The sequence below is a fragment of the Girardinichthys multiradiatus genome, chromosome 9, assembly GCF_021462225.1.
Source record: "Girardinichthys multiradiatus isolate DD_20200921_A chromosome 9, DD_fGirMul_XY1, whole genome shotgun sequence".
NCBI classification, from domain to species: Eukaryota; Metazoa; Chordata; class Actinopteri; order Cyprinodontiformes; family Goodeidae; genus Girardinichthys; species Girardinichthys multiradiatus.
Window position 1 is genome coordinate 17,304,738 of NC_061802.1, and position 22,802 is coordinate 17,327,539.

General features: G+C 38.6%; 1 protein-coding gene across 1 annotated transcript in view; it reads right to left on the minus strand.

Annotated features, from left to right (window-relative positions):
* LOC124873504 (pituitary adenylate cyclase-activating polypeptide type I receptor-like) overlaps window positions 1-17,400 on the minus strand; it is a 56,637-nt gene extending 39,237 nt beyond the window's left edge. The window contains exons 1-2 of the mRNA XM_047374195.1: window positions 17,123-17,400; window positions 10,346-10,454 (exon numbers count right to left, since the gene is read on the minus strand). Coding sequence (XP_047230151.1) covers window positions 10,346-10,454; window positions 17,123-17,227 — 214 coding nt within the window. The 5' untranslated portion in view covers window positions 17,228-17,400. The remainder of the gene's footprint in view (window positions 1-10,345; window positions 10,455-17,122) is intronic.
* Between the last annotated feature and the right edge of the window lie 5,402 nt (window positions 17,401-22,802).

The following is a 22,802-nucleotide window of genomic DNA, read 5'->3' on the forward strand; positions in this document are numbered from 1 at the left end:
TAGAGTTAACTCGTTGATTCAGATGATTAGGTTCATAGCTCGTTTAGAGACCCTTTTAATAATATGCTAATTGTGTGAGATAGGAATTTTGGGTTTTCATGAGCTGTATGCCAAAATCATCCGTATTAAGACAATAAAAGACCTGAAATATTTCAGTTAGTGTGCAATGAATCTAAAATATATGAATGTAAAATTTTCATCATGACATTATGGAAAATAATGAACTTTATCACAATATGCTAATTTTTTGAGAAGGACCTGTACATCTGGCCATGGAAGTAATTGTAACATCTGATTTGAATGGGTAAGGAAATAATTATTGCGATAAAGTTAATCTTTGTGTTTTGTTTAGAATTTATGGTAGGATGGATAGATGGATGGGTGGATAGATCAGGGTTTCATCCGCACAATTGCAGGTGCCATTTACCAACCTTTTAAAATATTGTTTTCTACCCTTCTTACAAGCAGCTGTCAATTATCTACGTATATAAACATAAGCTTCAGGATCTTTGTGGATATAGCTAAGTAAGACGTTTAGCCACAAACCTCCAGTGAAATACTTCTTTCCAAACTCAGATCAATTTTCTCTGCAAACACAGATACATAAAACTGTCTCAGATATCTCTTCAGACACACAGACACTCAGTTTTGCCGCCTCAGGATCTGATTGTCACATCTTTTCTTTGCTCAGATGCAAATTGTGCAATTAATTATGAGTAATAGCAGCAGCAGTGTAGGATGGAAGTCCCACTGGTGAGCAGACAACTCTAATCAAGCGTGAACAAAGCTTAACTGAGTGGAGTGATCAAGTCACATAACTGAAAACACTACAAAACAGAGCATTTCAGTTGTGATAAACATGGCTTCAGACAACATCTCAAAAAGAAACTGAAGTACCCACTGCCTCAAAATGGACAAGCTGTTTAAGTGTTTTGTTGTGTTTTGTGACGTGGGAGAAAAGATGAACAATATCCTCAGATCCAGATAGTTCACCTTCTACCCACGTAGGTAACACATCTTAATAAGATAGGTTGACTGCATTTGTCTTTACATTTCAATGTTGGCTATCAAACCAGATGACGGGAGATCATTTTGACAGCAGGAAACAAGTGAAAAAAATCAGTCATTGTTACAAGAAGGTATCCACACAGACTGCTTTGTGAAACAACCATCTGTACATCCATCATCTAATGACAGACTAACACTGTCTGACAAACACCCCGCCACACAAAGTTACTAGTGTAGGAAGTTAGCCAAAGTTTGAACCAATCCCTTCTATGCATCTATTTTTTTACAAGTTAAAAGGGACTGAAAGATAGTTAAAGGACTGATCGCAGAATCTCCCACGAAACGCTCAACTGCTCCCTATCAGTGAGCTGGCAGGGCTCACTGATAGGGAGAAGTTCAGAGGATTCACACATTGGCTGATTCTCTTTGTGTTTTCATTCTTCTGGTTCCTTTCCACAGCAATAACTGGCCTCACTTCAGACGCTACTCCATTTTCTGACCAATCTCCCATTTCATTCTCCTTCAACTCATAAAATAAGACCTTGTAACAATTTACCTGCTCTCTACATGGCAGATGGACTTTTCAAACTTTGACTTCCCTGTCTACTATTTTCTTACTGCAGACTGTGGACTCAGACTTGGAATTGATGCTTCTCATCCTAGCTATTTAAACTAAGCCATAAACCAAACCAGTGTCCATGTGGATGGTCTGTGAAGGTTAATGGAGAGGTTCCCAGAGGTTCATCAAGAAATAAGTTCAAACTCCATTACACAAGATGAGAGTTCTCAAGGTGTTTTGGGCATAGACAAAACTTCTGAGTATACAGGTCCTTCTCAAAATATTAGCATATTGTGATAAAGTTCATTATTTTCCATAATGTCATGATGAAAATTTAACATTCATATATTTTAGATTCATTGCACACTAACTGAAATATTTCAGGTCTTTTATTGTCTTAATACGGATGATTTTGGCATACAGCTCATAAAAACCCAAAATTCCTATCTCACAAAATTAGCATATTTCATCCGACCAATAAAAGAAAAGTGTTTTTAATACAAAAAACGTCAACCTTCAAATAATCATGTACAGTTATGCACTCAATACTTGGTCGGGAATCCTTTTGCAGAAATGACTGCTTCAATGCGGCGTGGCATGGAGACAATCAGCCTGTGGCACTGCTGAGGTCTTATGGAGGCCCAGGATGCTTCGATAGCGGCCTTTAGCTCATCCAGAGTGTTGGGTCTTGAGTCTCTCAACGTTCTCTTCACAATATCCCACAGATTCTCTATGGGGTTCAGGTCAGGAGAGTTGGCAGGCCAATTGAGCACAGTGATACCATGGTCAGTAAACCATTTACCAGTGGTTTTGGCACTGTGAGCAGGTGCCAGGTCGTGCTGAAAAATGAAATCTTCATCTCCATAAAGCTTTTCAGCAGATGGAAGCATGAAGTGCTCCAAAATCTCCTGATAGCTAGCTGCATTGACCCTGCCCTTGATAAAACACAGTGGACCAACACCAGCAGCTGACACGGCACCCCAGACCATCACTGACTGTGGGTACTTGACACTGGACTTCTGGCATTTTGGCATTTCCTTCTCCCCAGTCTTCCTCCAGACTCTGGCACCTTGATTTCCGAATGACATGCAGAATTTGCTTTCATCCGAAAAAAGTACTTTGGACCACTGAGCAACAGTCCAGTGCTGCTTCTCTGTAGCCCAGGTCAGGCGCTTCTGCCGCTGTTTCTGGTTCAAAAGTGGCTTGACCTGGGGAATGCGGCACCTGTAGCCCATTTCCTGCACACGCCTGTGCACGGTGGCTCTGGATGTTTCTACTCCAGACTCAGTCCACTGCTTCCGCAGGTCCCCCAAAGTCTGGAATCGGCCCTTCTCCACAATCTTCCTCAGGGTCCGGTCACCTCTTCTCGTTGTGCAGCGTTTTCTGCCACACTTTTTCCTTCCCACAGACTTTCCACTGAGGTTCCTTGATACAGCACTCTGGGAACAGCCTATTCGTTCAGAAATTTCTTTCTGTGTCTTACCCTCTTGCTTGAGGCTGTCAATAGTGGCCTTCTGGACAGCAGTCAGGTCGGCAGTCTTACCCATGATTGGGGTTTTGAGTGATGAACCAGGCTGGGAGTTTTAAAGGCCTCAGGAATCTTTTGCAGGTGTTTAGAGTTAACTCGTTGATTCAGATGATTAGGTTCATAGCTCGTTTAGAGACCCTTTTAATGATATGCTAATTTTGTGAGATAGGAATTTTGGGATTTCATGAGCTGTATGCCAAAATCATCCGTATTAAGACAATAAAAGACCTGAAATATTTCAGTTAGTGTGCAATGAATCTAAAATATATGAATGTAAAATTTTCATCATGACATTATGGAAAATAATGAACTTTATCACAATATGCTAATATTTTGAGAAGGACCTGTAGATAGTGGCAGTTTATTTTCGTTGTGTTAGCATGTCAGAGTCTTAGGAGCTCCATGTAGGAACTTAGAAGCAGTGGCAGCTCATCCTAGGCTATACTGTCAAGTTCCTTCCACATGGAGATACGTTTTCCACTGTGCTCTTCATGGTACGGTAGGAGATGTGGAAACCCCCAAATGTGAAAATTGGGAGAATGAGAACATTAGGCTGCAGTTCAAATGCAACATTAATTGTCACACTCAAGAATAAGCCCCAGTATCATATTTAGTGATTAGATAGTAGGAGGAGAAAAAAAGCGCAAGTGGCAACATATAGAGTTTATAATTTGAAAATAATTCTGTCCTCACATCAGACTTTAGATCTATGAACACTTGTGACTGTGATATGCGTTCATAGGGCCTGATCTTTAAAAGATTTGCGCATACAAAACTGCACGCAAACCTGACCTACAAACGAGGTGGTAATCGGATTGCGTGTGGTAAATCAGCGGAACACACCAGAATTTAGCATGTTTGAAATGCAGGTTCTAACTTGGACGCAAAATGTCTGCTGTCACTTTGGTCAGAAAGAGGCATAGATAGAACGACATATGACAGGGAGAGAGAATCTTCTGTACATGTACCAACAGATTTGGGTTGTCAAAAATAAAAATATTAAAAATAGATGAGAATAGAGGATTCTATGTAGGATTATCTAAGCTCTGATTTGGAGCCAATCACAAATAAATGCCATGATAGTTCTCCTATGGTAAAACTCCTTACAACACTTCATTCAACATCATTCCAGCATAACGTCGCTGTCAGTGATCATCTGCTGAAGGCGCACAAACCTGATCATGGCAAATGCGCACATAACTGATCAATCGTGCACAGCCTGTAATCGCACATCATGCAAAAGACCCACTGTGCTCTGATGTCGCTAATATAATTAATAGGAAAAAACTAAAGATATTATAAGGCAGATTAAATTCTTCATTTGCAAACTGGATGCTAAAATTACTTCTTAGCAGGTGAAAAATCACCATTTTAAGGCAGTTTTTCCATGTGGTGACAAAGACCTTGTCACTAAACAAAACAGTGCATATTAGACAGTAAGGTTATGTCATTGCAGGGCAATCAGAGCTGGATCAGTTTGATTACGTTGTTTAAATGTGAACATGTGCCAGGCGAGGGTTTTGTTTATGCAGTAAAAAATAATTTTGTGTCACCAAAAAACAATTTAAACAAACAAACATGTTGTATATCGTTAAAATATTGGCAAAACAAAACAAATGCATGTTGGATCAGGAAGGGGCCTCCGAACTGTTTCCAAAAAGTTGGCAATATGAAATTTCCCAAAATGTCTTAATAGTTCCTTTTATCAAAACTAAGGAATTCAGTAAAATCGTTAGGGGAAAAAATTATTTTTAAGTACATAAATGTTCAATTTAACTTTTTTGAGACACTATGTTTTAAAATTAGTAAAGCTATGGCTTAAATATTGTGGCTGTTAATGATAAACTCCAAACTCTTCAAACATATACTTTCAAAAAAACAACAGAACCCGGTGAGTCTCCAAAAAGGATTAAAAGATCAAGGGAGACAAATCTGTTTGCTTTTCCTCTTGTTACAGCGAGTAGCACATGCACTTTCCTCCTTTAAATAGGGCGGTCTGCACCTGTTTTGCACCTGCTATCCATTGCACATGCACTCTTGAAAATCGCACGCAACACGCCCACTTATTGCACATGCAATTTATTTATAGTACACGCAAATTAGCACCCACTATTTGAGATCTTTGAAGATCAGGCCCATAGTTCTGTGCCTGGATAAAAACTACTGCTATAGGAAGTCAGCATGCTGTGCAATGGAAACCTGTTGCCTGCGTCCTCTCATTCTGCTGCAAAGCTTAAGGAAATACTGATAGTGTTTCTGTTGCCACAGTGAAACTGATGCTTAATGGTCCCCATTAAAAGGAACAATCTGTAGATTTATATATAAATAATATATTTATTATATAAATATCCAACACCCACCGCCGTAACTGTGGTGGTAGAAGTTTGGGGTGGAATAAGGGATGGTACATTGGGGCCTGATATGACCGAGGGGGTGGCAAACTCTATATGATCGAAGAGAAGCCACAAAAAATGTGTCTTCTGCTGCCTTCTCAAAAATGCCTGAAAGGACCAGCAGGAAAACAGGATGGTAGAAGTATGACATGGTTGGCATCTGTGCCTGGCTAAAGGTTAACCCAAACCATGATTTTATGCATCATTACACTAAGCCTGGGGAACAGTCAGAGCTGCATGCTGAGGCTGATGATATTCACTGTCCTCACATTGCCCAATCCAACACCTATCATTGTTTTTATTTTGCAGAAAAACTGAAGTAAGAATTTTCAATAAAACAGCACAGGGTTGAGGTGAAGCAGCTGGAGAGAAAGTCCATAAACGATAATCTGTTTGCTATTTAGGAGAAGAGAAAGAGGTATTTATAGGCTTCAACTCTAAGGTTGCAATATTTCCAACAAAAGCCTTTGCAGTAAAAAGCAATAATCAACATTTTTAAAAGCACATTTCTAAGTATGAACCCTTGTGATTAATTTGAAAAAGTAAATCTGGTGATACATTTTCTCATAAAGCTGATTAAAGATGTGAAGGTTATAAACATAATGTTTTATTTTTGATGTCAAGAAGAAGGTCCAGTTTGATGGAATAAAACAGTACAGCATCTGTTTGTAATAAGTGATTAGTCTACTACTATAAGAAAATTTAGCTGGTCAGCTAAAGCAAACAGGAGGGCAAAGAGCTTTTTGAAAATGGAAGATCAATGTCAAAGTGTTGTTTCATGCTACAAATCTAAACTTACACTATTTTCTGTTTATAAACACAACAGCATATGACTTGATGTAATCCTTTTTAGAAATCAGATAAAGACTGATGAAAAAACTGATTCCTCCATCTAAAGATCCTGTGGCCTGGCTTAAGGACTTATTTACGTATAGGAAAAGAAAAGAATTAGAATCCGTATCAGAACTGGCAGGTCAGACCTCAAAGATGGCTAGAATAGCTATTGGCCCATATTTAGGAAAAGCTTGATTGGTGCATCTCTAATTACATCTTTTTTATCACATGATGGATAAAGCCAAAGAATTTGATTCTATTCCTCACCTCACTTTAAAATTACTCAAACAGATGAATATAAAACCTAAAAAGGTTTGTTTTTACAATTTCGTCAAATAACTTTTTTCTGTTTATAGGAATAACGTGACAAAATAACACACTTGTTCCCCTTGATGCCGGAGATACCTTTTAAAATCTTTGGAAACAGGGATGAGGCATTACAAATTACAAAGTTGCTCTGAAACAATGTTTTTTTTTATTTTTATAATGTGTTGTTTTGAGTGTATTGAAAGTTTTTTTTTTTACTGAATTTGATGTTGTTTCTTCATTATGATGTTGATCACATTTTTGCTCATCCAGGTATTTTTTATTAGGTACTTATGTTATGATGACCTATCTCATTTTATTCTGATTTGATGCATTTGTGCATTTACTTTGTCTGTTCTCTGGATTCTTTTAATTTTCCTACACATTTTGCTAATTAGCACACTTGCATTCATTTATCCAGTTAATGTACACCCTGCTTTTTCGTTCAGTAATTGGCCAAAACCAAATGATCCCTTTCCCAAAATCTTTGTACATTTCTTGCTAGTACGCACACTTAGTTGCGTCACATTGAGGGGGACAGGGGTGCCATGGCCATCCATAAATTCAATGCCCCCTCTCCCACCAGAGAAATCATGTTTTTATTTTAGTGTTTACAGTGGTTAAATAGACACACAGCTTTCTACTCCCACAGTCAAAACAGAGAGAGGTGGTGGGCTTCCTTTCTCTCTGCAGACAGAATTTAGCTTATAGATAAGTATCTAAAATGTAATAGCTATGTGGGTAAGCCCAATCATAATGGAGATTTGTGAAGAAAATATGCATGTTTGTCTTTGAAAAGCAAATAATTTAAAGGGCATGGAAAGTTTGAGATTCAGGCTTGATGGAGTTGTGCTTCTTTGCTATCATATGGGGGGATCACATGGGGAGTTTAAGCCTGTCTGTCTTAGATGTTTAGAAATCAAAGCAGATATCAAACTGTACAATGTGTTTGTACATAATAAAACTAATGTACACAATATTGCCAAAAGTATTGGGTCACACCACCAAATAAGTTAATGAAGTGAAACTTGGATTTTATCAAAGTTCATGTACATGTTAAAGTAGACAGGCAAATACTTTAGGCAATATAGTTTATGTGAGAAATCATACCTGTCTGCTTGAATCCAGGCCGGTCAGAGAATGTTAATCAGCAACACATTGGATCAACTTCCTTAGCAAGTTTTGCAGAGAGTAGCTTATAACTGTAATGGCTTTATATATGACAAGTTATTTTTTTGTTTACAAAAATAAAAGCAGAACTAATCTTTTAGGATCAGAAATCTTTTTACTTTTCTTCCAACCTAATTTTACTTGAAAGAGGCTATTTATTTAAATTTAGAACATGTTTTATAGTAAACAAATCAGGGATTTGAGATCCTTACAGTATGATAACCTTGCATAAAAAACACAAAGGTTTTATCTTATTGGATTAACCTAAAAACAGATGTACAATAACTAGTTCTATGGCAAACTAATATAACATACAGTCATTGCTTTTAAAATTGTTATGTTTTTAATGCACAGATTTAAGCAGATATATAAGATCATCGCCTGCTAAATGTAAGTAAAGTTTTCAAGTGCTTATTGAGCAAAATATCTATTTTTGCCATTCTGCTCTTTATAAGATAAGTATAACAAGCTGATATTTGCAATTAGCAAGAATCATTGTGGTTAGATATATTTGCCCACTCTTTTTGTCTGAATAGAGTTCATATAAATTGATTGGTTTCCTAGTGCACATCTGCCTTTTAAACATTGTACATAAACTTCTAACATGGTGGACACCAGGGGCTTTCTCCAAGCTTAATGATGCTTTCTCTAATTCAAAGCCATTTTGAATGTGTGTTTGGGCTCATTGGCCCACTTCAACTAACAAGCTGTTGCTTTGGTTTGAGATATCAGTTTATGTGTACATATCTATTTTGGTCTTCATGTATAATTTTAGCCTGTGCAGACTAAATAAAATCCACAGTCTTTTCAAATTTCTGCACCCCATTCTTGTTTCCAAAAATAATCATTGTAGTTTTTCTTTGCATACTAATCTTTCAAATGCAGAATTTATAACATGAGTCACCACAAACGTATGGCTGGTCTGTTCCTTCATAATGCTGTTTGTTCTTTAATGTTCTCTAACGATCCTCTGATGCTTTTGGAAGAACAGCTGTATTAATACCAAACTTAAATTACCCACAGGTGGATTATGTTTACTATGTACAGGGGTTGAACAATGAAACTGAAACACATGTCATTTTAGTGTGGGAGGTTTCATGGCTAAATTGGACCAGCCTGGTAGCCAGACTTCATTGATTGCACATTGCACCAGTAAGAGCAGAGTGTGAAGGTTCAATTAGCAGGGTAAGAGCACAGTTTTGCTCAAAATATTGAAATGCACACAACATTATGGGTAACATACCAGAGTTCAAAAGAGGACAAACTGTTGGTGCACGTCTTGCTGGCGCATCTGTGACCAAGACAGCAAGTCTTTGTGATGTATCAAGAGCCACGGTATCCAGGGTAATGTCAGCATACCACCAAGAAGGACAAACCACATCCAACAGGATTAACTGTGGACTCAAGAGGAAGCTGTCTGAAAGGGATGTTCGGGTGCTAACCTGGATTGTATCCAAAAAACATAAAACCACGTCAGAATTAAATGTGCACCTCAACTCTCCTGTTTCCACCAGAACTGTCCGTCTGGAGCTCCACAGGGTCAATATACACGGCCAGGCTGCTATAGCCAAACCTTTGGTCACTCATGCCAATGCCAAACGTCGGTTTCAATGTTGCAAGGAGCACAAATCTTGGGCTGTGGACAATGTGAAACATGTATTGTTCTCTGATGAGTCCACCTTTACTGTTTTCCCAACATCCGGGAGAGTTACGGTGTGGAGAAGCCCCAAAGAAGCGTACCACCCAGATTTTGCATGCCCAGAGTGAAGCATGGGGGTGGATCAGTTATGGTTTGGGCTGCCATATCATGGCATCCCCTTGGCCCAATACTTGTGCTAGATGGGCGCGTCACTGCCAAGGACTACCGAACCATTCTTGAGGACCATGTGCATCCAATGGTTCAAACATTGTATCCTGAAGGCGTTGCCATGTATCAGGATGACAATGCACCAATACACACAGCAAGACTGGTGAAAGATTGGTTTGATGAACATGGAAGTGAAGTTGAACATCTCCCATGGCCTGCTCAGTCACCAGTTCTAAATATTATTGAGCCACTTTGGGGTGTTTTGGAGGAGCGAGTCAGGAAACGTTTCCCTCCACCAGTATCACGTAGTGACCTGGCCACTATCCTCCAAGAAGAATGGCTTAAAATCCCTCTGACCACTGTGCAGGACTTGTATATGTCATTCCCAAGACGAATTGACGCTGTATTGGCCACAAAAGGAGGCCCTACACCATACTAATAAATTATTGTGGTCTAAAACCAGGTGTTTCAGTTTCATTGTCCAACCCCTGTAACTACTGAAGGCAACTGGTTAAACTGAATTTTATTTAAGGTAGTCAATAAAAAGGGGGTTGAATTCAAATACAGGCTAAACTTTTCAAGTTTTTATTTAGAAAAATGTTTGAAAACCATGTATTATTTTCCTTCCATTTAACAACAGTTACTACTTTGTCGTATCTACCACTTGTTCAAGATTTTCTCCATTAATTATTTTTGCAAACCCTCCGTGTTTCCCCACAGCAAAACAACAATACACCAACCTGTCTTCAAAGAGTGGTTGTTTTGCTCTTGTTCAAGAATATGGTAGCATTCTTCTTGAGCCTTCATGTGCTGCACCACCAGAGCGCAGTCTGGGTGCATGGCTTCTGCCTGAAGAACAGAAATAATCCAGTTACTCTTTAAACACAAGGCTTTGCAGTAATGAATACACGCCTCTTATTGGTATGTTACAGAATGGCACGGCTGTTCTTTTCTTCATACCCAAAACTCAGTAAGGATAAAAACAGGAAAAATAATTGCAAAATCTAATTCACTTTGGTGGTCTGAAAAACTCACTGATTATTTAAAGGTCATAGCTAAAACCAGAGTCTCATTGTGACAGCATAGTCCAATTTTATCTTACCTGCAAGTTTATGGAACAGATTGATCTACTTTATACAAGCATGATAGTAGCAGAAGATTCCTCCTCGAGGCCACACAACGAGTCATTTTACAGTTTATCAGTATGCCGGGAATCTACAGCAGCTCACATGACGAGGAGCAGACTCTGACCAATGTTTTCATTGCATCCTCAGAGGCAGGAGAAAAAAATCTGATTGTGTGCAAAAGAGTAAAGAGTACCCACTGAGAGTGAATTTTAATTGTTGTTTCCCTCCATCCTAAACGCATCCGTTTTTGCAGCAGTGGCCACATTTAAATTCAGTCATTGTCTTGATGAGGTCATTATTGCAGGGCACCTGATGCCTGCGGCCGTTCTTCAATGAGCCACCATCATTTACATTGATGGTTTCAAATTATTGTATGGTGTCTAACATCCCGAGTGTAGCACGAATAATTTTAGTTGGCATAAAGATGGAGCAAATCTCTTGTAATGTTCAGTTTAATTTTGCTTATACATTTAAAGTACTGTTAAAGCAAACGTTTTCCTTCAGCTTGACTTTAAGGCCATCATTTATACACTCCTTGAATGCTCCAATTTGGATGTCATTTAGTGCAGTGATGGTTGTTTACATAATTTGATTTGCAATAAGCTAGTATGTCCAGAATGAACACTAGAGGGCCCAAGATGTAGATTCATTATTGAAGCAATAGTGTTGCAATCCCCCAATCAATTACATGCTCACCCACCTACATGTGTGCAAGATAATATCCAAATCAAACCATACCTTTACAAGGGGGGGATTAACTTGATTGTTAACTTTTTCTGTCATACAAGGCAGCAATTAGCAGCCCAAAGACTGGGGAATGTAAGAAACCTCTACAGAGACAGTAAAGCATGTCTCCCTCCTCATCTAAACTACAATGGCAAGTTCAGAATGTGTTAGATTTTACAACAAAATAAAGCAAAATAAACTCCCAAAAAAGGGCATATAAAAAAGTATGTAAAATAGGAGCATATAAAACTTTAGGCAGTTTGGCTTTTAGAGAGAAAATATTCTTTAAGACTAAACTTTTTCCTTTAACGTTTTTTGCTACTCCCAACATTTATTCAGACCCAGTAAAAGAGACTGCTGATGTAAATTTTCTATCAAGCAACATCATACATCAAATTTACTACTAAACAAGGGAAATATTTAACAATGTAAATAGTGAAGTTTTATGCCTCCTGCAATCTGATCCTAATTCTGTTTCTGCCGAAGGCCAAAATGTTGGGACAACATCCCTAACTTTTGCGCTTCTGATTACATTTACACAAATCCGTGAGCAACACATTGCTAGTCTTTTTCTAGTATTTACAATAAATCCCTGCTTCTTTCCCTTTGGTTTCATGGTATTTCCCATCCAATATGTTATCTTAAGCTGCACAATATATTAAATTGAAGTTGTCATCACAATATCAGAGTTTGCAATATCGCAACCACAAAGGACGAAGTAATATTCAAGTGCCATGCAGCCTAATTCTGCATGCCTATAACATATTTGGCCTGTTGGCTAAACCTTCACTGCCCTTGATGCCCACAATAGATTAATATTTCCAGTGGAAGAGATACTTGACATTTTAAAGGCATGATAATGATTGCAAATTAAATAGAGTCAGTAGGTTAATTGTAATCAATATTCATGCTTTCCTGCTATTGTGCGGCCCTAATTTTGCATAACTTTATTCTGTCTCGGAATCATTTTCCATTACATCAAGTCTCCTTTGTTGGCTACAATAAATAAGAAATGAAGACATTTTTGCTTTCCGTAGTTTTTGACCAAAGAATCTGACTAATGAAGAGTTTGTCTGTTTGAAGAGACAGGCTGAAGCTTAGATTTGTATTTATATTAAACTTCAATTTCAATTTGTCTATATCTGTATTTTAAAAGTGTTTTAAAGCAATGCTTTTAGGTGTTTGACATAATAAACCCTCTTTAAGACAAAATTCTTAAAAGGCGTTATTTTTCCTTTTTCTTGTGAATGAATGGTGCTAAGAAAATAGACCTGCCTTGCCTAATCAGGATAGCTATTTCTGTTAACTAATCACCCATACCAGTATAAACCCCAGATCACAATTTTTAAGACCAGTAAAAAAGTTACAACTTCACATTTCACGCTGCAGGATTCAAAATGCAAACACAAGAAACAGGAGCAAGAGAAAAAATAATATTGTGAGCAAATCGTTAAAAATGAAATCTAAAATAAAAAAATGTTCATCAGCTGATCACAAAATAAAGCCATAGTCCAAAAAAGTTGAAAAATGAAACAAAAAGTTTTTTTAAAGAAAGCACTCCATACGGTTGTTATGAACTGAAGTGTTATCCTGATCCAGTCATCCCAGTACAGACAAGAGGTCTCCGTAAAGGGATGCTCACTGCAATAGCCAGTCACGATTTCACACCCCTGGACAGCCTGAAAGCGCCATTGTTCCACTAAAGGATAAAAGTCCTCAAATCATGATGGAGCCTCCTCAACTGGGCCACGAGAAAACTCCAGTGGAATCTCCTCTTCATGCCTATAATGTTGGAAGCCATCAGAACTGTCCAGAAGACATTTGTTTACTCGTCAGAGAACAAAACTTTCTTTTATCTCTTAATATCTCATCTTTGGTGGTCTCTTGCAAAGTTCAAATAGGCATGGGAGGAAATGTGGTCCTTCTTTAAGTCCTTCTCTTGGAGATGCAGTCGGGATCATTGAGGACCCTCAGTTCAACACCACTGAATCTTAGTGTTGGTAAAACGCTTGTTGGGTCAACCACTTAATTTCTTTTCCCACAACCCTCTTTTAATAAATTATAAAGGACTGTCCTACAGTGTCCAAATACTGCAATGATGGCTCATTGTGAGGCCTTGCTTATGGAGCTCAACAATGTTGTCACATTCATAAACAGAAACCCATTGTTTCTTGGCAATCATGGGGTTATGATGGTGTGAATGTTTGATGCAAAACGATATGAAAGCCAGATTTTTATGTATTATAGCTAGTGGTCTTTAAGATTTGATCACCTGATGAACAGTCTGTTTGGATTTAAATGCCATGTTCAACAAATTGCCTGCTCTGTTAATTTCTTGCTTCTTATCCTCTTGAATTTACTAAATACAGGAGCTTGAATTGACATGGAAATACGGTGCTATAATTAAAGTATGAAAATAATAATAATAAAACATTTAGCATTACTAACTCTTTGTATTCCTTTTTCTCTCTAACAATGTTATACAGGAATTTTGCCCCCCAAGTGTGGCATCAGTTCCTTGGGATTTGCAGACATCTGTTTCTGTACAGTTCCCTTAAGGTACTGATACCTCTTCATGTCCATGTACGAAGGATGATTTATACTAATATTTATACTATTCTTAGCTCAGCTGTGTAACCATGCAATAATGCTCAGATATATACACTGTCTACTCAGAAGAGAAGAAGAAAAGAAAGAATAAGTGAATATCAATGAAGTTTTCTTCTTCTAGTTGTCCCTGAGACAGAACCGGCACTGCCCAATGTGGTGCCCGAGGGAATATTTGAAATGGCGCCCCCCTCCTTCAGCATTTTGCATATGCTTCCAAAAGAATTCAAATTGCATTGCTTTTACCACTGTCCTTAATTTATAACATTTTATCCAATTTACATGTTTAACAAATTACAAATAAATCCAAAAGAGTCTCAAAAGCAAGATAAATACGCTTAACACAAAATAAAAACAATGTAAATAAGCGAATAAATGATAATAATAATAAATTATAAATACAACAATCAAAATAAGCATCCAATTTAAATAACTACACAGTTTGAGCACAATACCTCTATAGATAGGCTACATTTACATTATGCAATAACTATGTACAAAAGGTATTTTACAGACTTCTAGTTGTGCTTTTTACTACTGCTTCCACTATTCCTAGATTTACTGTAGTAATATTAATTGGCCATTGCTTTACATTTGAATCTCTTAGACTGTCTGTTTAAACAGTTAATAATAATAATAACAACAACAACTAGTTTTAAAATAATTATATTGAAGGTAACTTTTTTTATTTTGCGGCACCACCTGGAGCCCATGGCACCCATAGAATTTGCCCTATATTGCCTAAAGGGTGGGCCGGCTCTGTACTGAGAGATAAATTAGCACATTGGGAAAACAGCAGATCTCTCTTCATTTTCGTTTGTTGTTTTTCTACTTGTCATGATCTGCCATACTGTTTTATTCGCCTGCTGTGTGTTTGGTACCTCCCTCTAACTATTAGTATTATTGTCCCTGGCTTAGGAAAACTTTGGAGTTCACAGAGGAGTTCAGGGTCAAATTGCCTGCAAGGTGACCAGGAGCTGTAGCTGTACACAAGCCCAAATTCCGAGTCCTCCACCCCCATGCTGAACACTTGGTATAAGGTGTTTATGTTAATATGCAGTGTTTGTTTTCCAAAACATGGCTCTTTGCATTATAGGCAAACATCAGTACTTCAGTCTTATCTGCTCAAAGGAAATTGTCATAGAAATCTTGTGAATCCTCCAGGTGAAACTTTGTAAACCTAAATCATGCTGGCACTTTGTAGAGAGAAAATGCTTTGTTCTTTAACCCTTCCAAACAAACAATTCTTCTTTTTTTTCAAATCTCCTATGCTGAACTTTAAAATGTAACATTACTGAGACCTGTAGAGTTGTTGATGGAGCACAGTTTGACCATGGGGGTCAACATCATGTTGGAATCACTTTGGGGAAATATGCTATGTGCCGTGTTTCTCTGCAAATTTGGCCTCACTTGTTTTGTCGCTTTCAGGTAAAAAAACCCTCTAAATTCTTTACCGCAGCTGTTTCCTAGAACCGAACTGCTGGCATTCATTTTCTGGCCATACAATCTATTGATTTCCTTCTATGTGGGAAGAAACAGACAGTCAGCAGGACACTGACAGGATGCAGAGGAAGAAACATGACAGCATACAGTTTTTCCTCATTTCATCCTCCATTCTTCAACTACCTGTGGCCTTTAAATCTGAATTTAAGGCTTCGCGGCTTGTTCTGCAAGAAAAGACTTGCCTCAGGCTTGGAGGGAGGAGGCAGTGGGTAATTTGATGTCAGGGCTCAAAAGCTCCAGAAAAATCTCTGGCAGGAAATCAGAAAAGGGAACTCTCTAAGTATGTGACAGATTAACAGTTGTTGTTTTTCAGTTGCTGTTTCTAGTATTTTCATTTTGACTGTTTTAATTTCCGTTTAACTATTACACTCTTTATGACAGATGCATTTCAGTATGAAAACGGTTTAGATTCTGTCAAAATGTCAACAGATTCAATAACTTCTGTGCAGTTACCCCCTCACAAATCATCAATACCGAAAATAATGAAAATGTCAAATTAAGGTGATGGAGGTTTTGTGTGTGAAGGAAATAAGGGATAAAAGATGATATCTGAAAACCTTCAAGATGTGGAAAGACAAACACTCAAAACGTGGCTGCAGTTGGTGGAGATGAAACACTCTGAAGTTCAAATGAGGATAAAATGGAATAAAACCACAGTATTCAAACCAGAAACAAACATTTTCAGATGAGTGGGAAAAAAAATATTCATGATTTCTCTTTGCAGCTGTCTATTTGCAGACTGTCCAACGTTAATGGAGCCACAAGAGATGTTGCTCATTCTTTTGTTTAATCCATTAGATAAAGAATTCTTAAACTGCATGTCTTTTTGTAATTATTGTTTCTTTATGTTTGTGGAAAAACAATGCAAACTGCAAAAATCAGGAGGACCATAAAGACCAAAAGTTCAATGTCGAAGAGGTCAAAAACTTGACATTTTTATTGGATGTTCTGATCCCAGAGGAAGTAACAGCTCTGGAGATACAGTTAGACACCCATCAACGGAATTATGATATTCACAGCCAACACAGCAAACAATTGTGAGGACAGCAGGTGCATAAAGGCAGGTCATAAATTCACATAAATGTCTGAGAAATTATTCTGAAAATTTATGGTTTATCTGAATGAAATAAGAGTAAAATGCTTGTATATATACCTCAATCAGTCTTTACATTAGTTTCAATGAGTAATCCATGATTTTTCTTAAAGTGGGAATAAATATTTTGTTTGTGTTATGAAGATAAACAATAATAAAAAAAAGAAAAATACATAGAACCTGTTATTGGGATCTAGTGAAAACGTGAAAATTTTCCAACAGCTCAATGCTTTATTTTTTCATGTAGTTTAGAAGAGTTTTAATTAACCTTCTTTACTACTAAAGTTAAACCAATCTATAACACCGGATTTTAATTGATGGCTGACTGACAGGCTTTTGCTGACCTGCAATCATCTGAATCAGGTGTGTTAAAGCAGAGACGCATCAGGGGCATGCAGGACAGTGTGTCAATGCTAGAAACACTGACTATCAGGTAAACCAGAAATTTCGCCTATACTCACCGTTTCCCACAGCGCCAGCTGCAGGAGCAGAGACAGGTGAAGGAAGCTGCTCATCTTTCTCAAACCGGAGCTTTCAAAAACCACCAAACTGACCCGGAAAATCATTTACGCTTCCGAAAAAGTAAAGAAAAAAATCTTTCCAAATACTTAAATAAGTCTTCGGAATGAACACAAATATGTGTTTCCTTGTTAAACGTCGGAGGTGCACAAATAGTGAGCGGCTGACTGGGAGGTGCACGGAGCGTCCGGGTGGCGCTCCTGGGTCCGCAGGATGAGGATGTCCGCATGACGCGAGGAGGAAAGCCGCTGCTGCACTGAGCTGAGCTCCGCTGCTCTCCTCCTCAGAGGCGGAGACTATGGAGGAGGAGGATATAAACAGCTGCAGGAGTTACAGCTCAATGTTTGAGTCTGTGGTGTCCAAAAGTCCCACGTTACTTATTAGACATTAGTGTTTTGCTTTCAAAGTCCTCTTCATCTATAGTTCTTCAGACTTGATGAAGATTATTCGTTTTCTTTTTTGGACTTTGACAGCTTTTTTCACTAATTTCCAGTCCAGTACGTATACCGAGCATTCTGAATTTTAATTGATTAATTCTAACCTGGAAATCACTCCAGATTAAGCCTCCCTTTCACTGCAAATAAATGTGATTGTCCAACAGGAAAATGATTTAGTGGGAGGAGGCCCAGGAATAATAAAATAAATCTTCATAAAAGATTGCTGGTTTAAGGCAACCTCTTGTCAAGGTCAAATGGCCCAAGGTCCTGTACACGGGAAATCAATAATGCGACCTGTGGGTCCTATGTAGCCCTCTGAAGGATTTTGTGTGGCTGTGTCCACAATTTAAAAATATGCAAACAAGCTAAAATCGTCTTAAAATGCAAATGTTAGGTACAACACATTATTTGTCTTACTGACCCATGTTTTACCATTAAACTTGGCTGCACAAAGCTATTATGACCCTTGAGTCTTTATGTTTTTTGGTTGCTACTTAGTGTTAAGGTGCGTTCAGACCAAATGCTAATGACGCAACAGGAGCGAGCGATTTAAATGTTAACCATACTCAAGGTGCGTTCAGGAGCGAAAGGAGGCGAAGGACACAAAGGACACGATGCGAACAGTGCAATTAGAGCAAATAGAGCGAAGCGATCCCCACGATGGACACGCGGCAAATTTTGCTGGAGTTGAAAAATCTGAACTTTTCTGTCAATTTGTCTACAGCCCTCTTCTCAGCACAACAGTTGTCATACAAGTCTGATACTCACAATAGATGCTCAGGGTACATGTATTTTCATATAGGAGATTACATTTTATTCGTTAGTATTTAATTTTTAGATGCATATCTCAGCAAGCCTGATTTCTAGGCCGCCAATCAGCCATTATTACATGATTATTCAATACGCTACCATGCTACATTCTGTTGTCATATCAGCTCTTGCCTGGTGTATTTTGCCGGTCCACGTCCATATGTTTAGGCACAAAAATGTTTATTATATTTAGAAGATGTGGACAGTACAATTTGGCTGTTTATCTATTGAGCTGAGATTTATTTACTCATCGAAGACAGATGGGCAGGCGTTCTGCAGCGGGGATGCAACGCCTGTAGTTGGTAGCAGGTACTCAAACTGGGTTCTGGATAGACAGAAGCGCCGCTGAAAGCGACAGTGAACCAGACGGTGCTCCTGGAGTAGGCTATGTGGTGGGACTCTCCAAACTGGTTCCATCTCTGGTGAAGGAGTTCATTTATCTGTACTGAGATCCTAAGTTTTTTCCTCTTTCTGTTCTTTGTGCAGTGGTTTTAATTCTTATTTTAGTTTTATTCTTTAGCTTTCACTTTGGATAGACCCGTTTTTATCCAGTCTGGTTCCCTCTGTGTTCATTTCTCCATTAGTCACTGTCTTTCAGCTCCTCAGTCTAGTTCCTCATCCCAGCAGCTCTGCATTTTCCTGATTTGACTCATGTGGTTCTCATGTTATTCAGTCACCGCAGTTAAAGGTCAGTCCGTTTAATTACTTTCTTGCCAGGTCATTTTGTAGTCTAGTCCTCAATGATGTTTCTCATGTACTTAGTTTGTTTCATTAAGATTCTGTCCAGCTCCTTTTATACTTGTTTCTCATCCATTTAATAAATATTCACCTGTTCCTTACTCTCTCACCCCTCTGAATTTGGGTCCTCACTACTACAAAAGACAACATGACAATAAAAACCTATTTTTAAAGAAGATTGGCCCAGGTCCCTTGTTGTTGCCGAGAATACACACACAAACCAGTTCTAGTCCAAGAAAAATGAACACAATTGATCCTAGGAATAGTATGTCTTTCTCCAAATGAGGCAAATATGCAAAACCCTTTTTATGGTCTGGAACTACAATGATTTACACGTAATTTTTCCCTGTGAGTATTTTTAACTTTAGAATTTTGGCCCATATTGCAAAACGTTTGGACACCACTGTCCTACGCCTTTGCAGTCCAGTCTCACAGCCAGCAATGGGTCTCCTCCTTGCAATACAATGCAACTCAGTATCGCACACTCAGAGCATGACATACATTACAGTATTGTGCTACATTGCAGGCACACCTGAAGGCCTATGTAACTGCAATGTTAGTTATTAAACCTTCCCTTTACACCACTATGACTATAGCTGCAATCCAAAAATATTTAAACACACAATGTAATACAGAAAAAAATGCTGGAAACTTTAATTGCTGGAAACTTTAAGACCCTTCCCGTGAATCTGAACTTTGGTGTGGTGTGGGGTCAGAGGCAATGCAAGAACACACCTGGCCTGTTGAAGTGGGGCACAGATAGTAGAAGAGCCTCTTCACACACTTCAGACCAGAGGATGGTCCTCCTACCACCACCACTGTCCGTCCTACACTCCAACACTGCTTGCAAAGATGGTTGGATGGCTGAGCTTCAGTCCTGTGGCTTCCATCACGCTCTGCTCCCCAGACCGACCACTTCACCTCAGTACCAGAATACAAAGCTACCTTAACACATTTGGTATAAAACTACCATTTTCTCTACTCCGACAGTTTAAAATGTATGCTCAGGTTGTTTGTTAATGTCTTGTAGCTCTAAGGTTATTTCAAGTTTTTTTACTGAATCTGTTAAAACACTCAGCTAAATATCCAGGTCTGTAACAAGTTATTTCCCATTTTGTAAAGATATTGCTTCTAGACACTCTTCATCTCCTGGAAATAGTTTGTTTCTTAGGCTTCACTCTTGTTCTTGTGTCCTCCATTTGAAGACTTTTGTCATTTTGTCAGTTTGAACGTGACTGAAGTTAATTTCTGTTCTGGTTTCCACTGGGCCTTTAGAATTTGTTTACAATTTTTTACCATTGAACAAATTTTTCACTTTTATGGGTAAGAATATATCACTGCTGTAGAAAGGACTCATCTGATCTTCACCTGCACAAATCCTTTTTGTGGAACAGCACAAATATTGAAATGTGTGGCCCAAGAAATCTGATATTCATCAGAAGGGAGTACAGTAAATCATTTTATTGGGTGACATTGTGTTTTTTTGTCTCCACCATGATGCTGGAAAACTTTGTAAACATAAGCCAAATCATGATAAATGGGAACATCACAGAAATAAACTAAACTATGAAAAAGGAACTTTGCTTTGAGTAATGCTGGAGGAAGGAAGTGATGGAAAATAAACAAGAAAATGGTAAACAAAAGAAAATTATATCAACATTTTAGAGTGACCCAGTCACAGTCCAGACTGGAAATACATTTAGGATCATGGAAGAAGTGTGGATTGAAGGCTGGGAAGCCATCCTACCCTGAACATTGTTAGAGAAGGAATGAATCCCAAATCCAAAAACAGTGAAGGCCTTCATAGCAGAGTAAACCAAAAAAATATATAAAAATACACGAAAACATATAAAACAGAAACTACAAAGCTGTAATGATAAGTAACTAAACACTTCTAATGCTTCAAAACTAAAAATGTATGCAGCATTTTAGAAATTTACAGAAATCCAAACACTGCAAAGATAAAGGCGGAAAATTCAACAGTCTGAGTCAGACTGTTTGGATGAAGCAACAAAAATGAAAAAAAAAAAGTTTTTTCAAACCTTTTTTCAGCTTCAGCTGACAACAACTGTATCTTACTTATTTTGGAGGGAAATTCAGCATAATTTCTGTACTTTCTAATACAAGAAATAACTTGACAGAAAGAAAATTGTGTTTAAATATTTTTGCACTGCTGTGATGGAAGATTTTATTTCGTATAAAACAGATTGTATAAGGTGGATAGTGTCTGGATGTGTCTGTATGTATTGTGCCGTGTGGGTACATGCCCCTGGAGAATTGTTCCACTGCCCAGGACAGTTTAAATAAACAGAACAGATTCAAACAATGGACAGCGGCCCATAGAGCAATACTGTATCTGTGTGTATGTGTGTGTGTTGTAGGCACGTTGCATGAGTGATGCACTTTTGGCCACCAGCACTGAACGTCCCACTAGAAAGCAGATGTTCGGAGGCACCTCTGGGTATGATTACAAAAAAGTTCCCAGTGGAAAACTTCCCGGTTTGTAAGTTGTAAGTTTTATTCCCTATGTATTGTTTTGGGACTCAAGTTAGGTCAGTAGGTATTTCAATAAAAGCAGTTATTTCCGTTCAGACTCATGTTCCTCTCTTATGCCCTCTTCTCTTAAGCTCATCCAGCAAGTTTTCTGTAGGCTGCTTAAGATGATTAATTTCTGTGTTGACTTGGCCATATGATTTGGATTATTATCCTGTTTAAAAACCTAATGACAATACATTTTCAATTTTCTGACAAAGCACAAGATTTTTACTTTGCATGTCCTGGTGGCCTGCACTCTAACATAGTTCTCAGAGCGGTTTGATGAGAAACAGCCATCACAGATTTTCCACCAGTCTTACAAAGGCATGAGGTGTTTGTCCACACATTCATCGTGTGTTTTATGTCAGACTCACTTGGATTGTTTGCTGCAATCTTGGTCTAATCTCACTAAGTTTCAGTTAAAGTCCCAATAAAGTTAAGCAAACCTCGTGTGTTTAATGCTTTGAAGGGAGTACAGACCACTGCATGTGGTGGCGACTTTAACTGGGCTCTTTGATGGTCGCAGTTATTTTTAACTTTTTTTTTATTATGGCTCAGACTGTAGCTATGCACAAGTTTGGGTAATTAACAGTTTTCTTATTAATCAAGATGAACACACATCTGCCTTATTTAAAATGTATGTTGTCTTGTCTTTCCAGTTTTGAAAGATTTTAATGCTTCAGTTACTCGTACTCGTCGTCTTCCGCTTATCCGGGACCGTTTTGTGGGGGCAACAGACTCAGCAGAGACACCCAGACATCCCTCTCCAGAGACACCTCCTCCAGCTCCTCCGGGGGGAGCCCAAGGTGTTCCCAGGTCAGCCTAGAGACATAGTCCCTCCAGCGTGTCCTGGGCCGTCCCCTGGACCTCCTCCCGGTGGGACGTGCCTGGAACACCTCCCGAGGAAGGCGTCCAGGAGGCATCCGGTATAGATGCCCGAGCCACCTCAACTGGCTCCTCTCGATGTGGAGGAGCAGCGGCTCTACTCCGAGACCCTCCCGGATGGCCGAGCTCCTCACCCTATCTCTAAGGGAGAGCCTGGCCACCCTACGGAGGAAGCTCATTTCAGCTGCTTGTATCCGGGATCTCGTTCTTTCGGTCA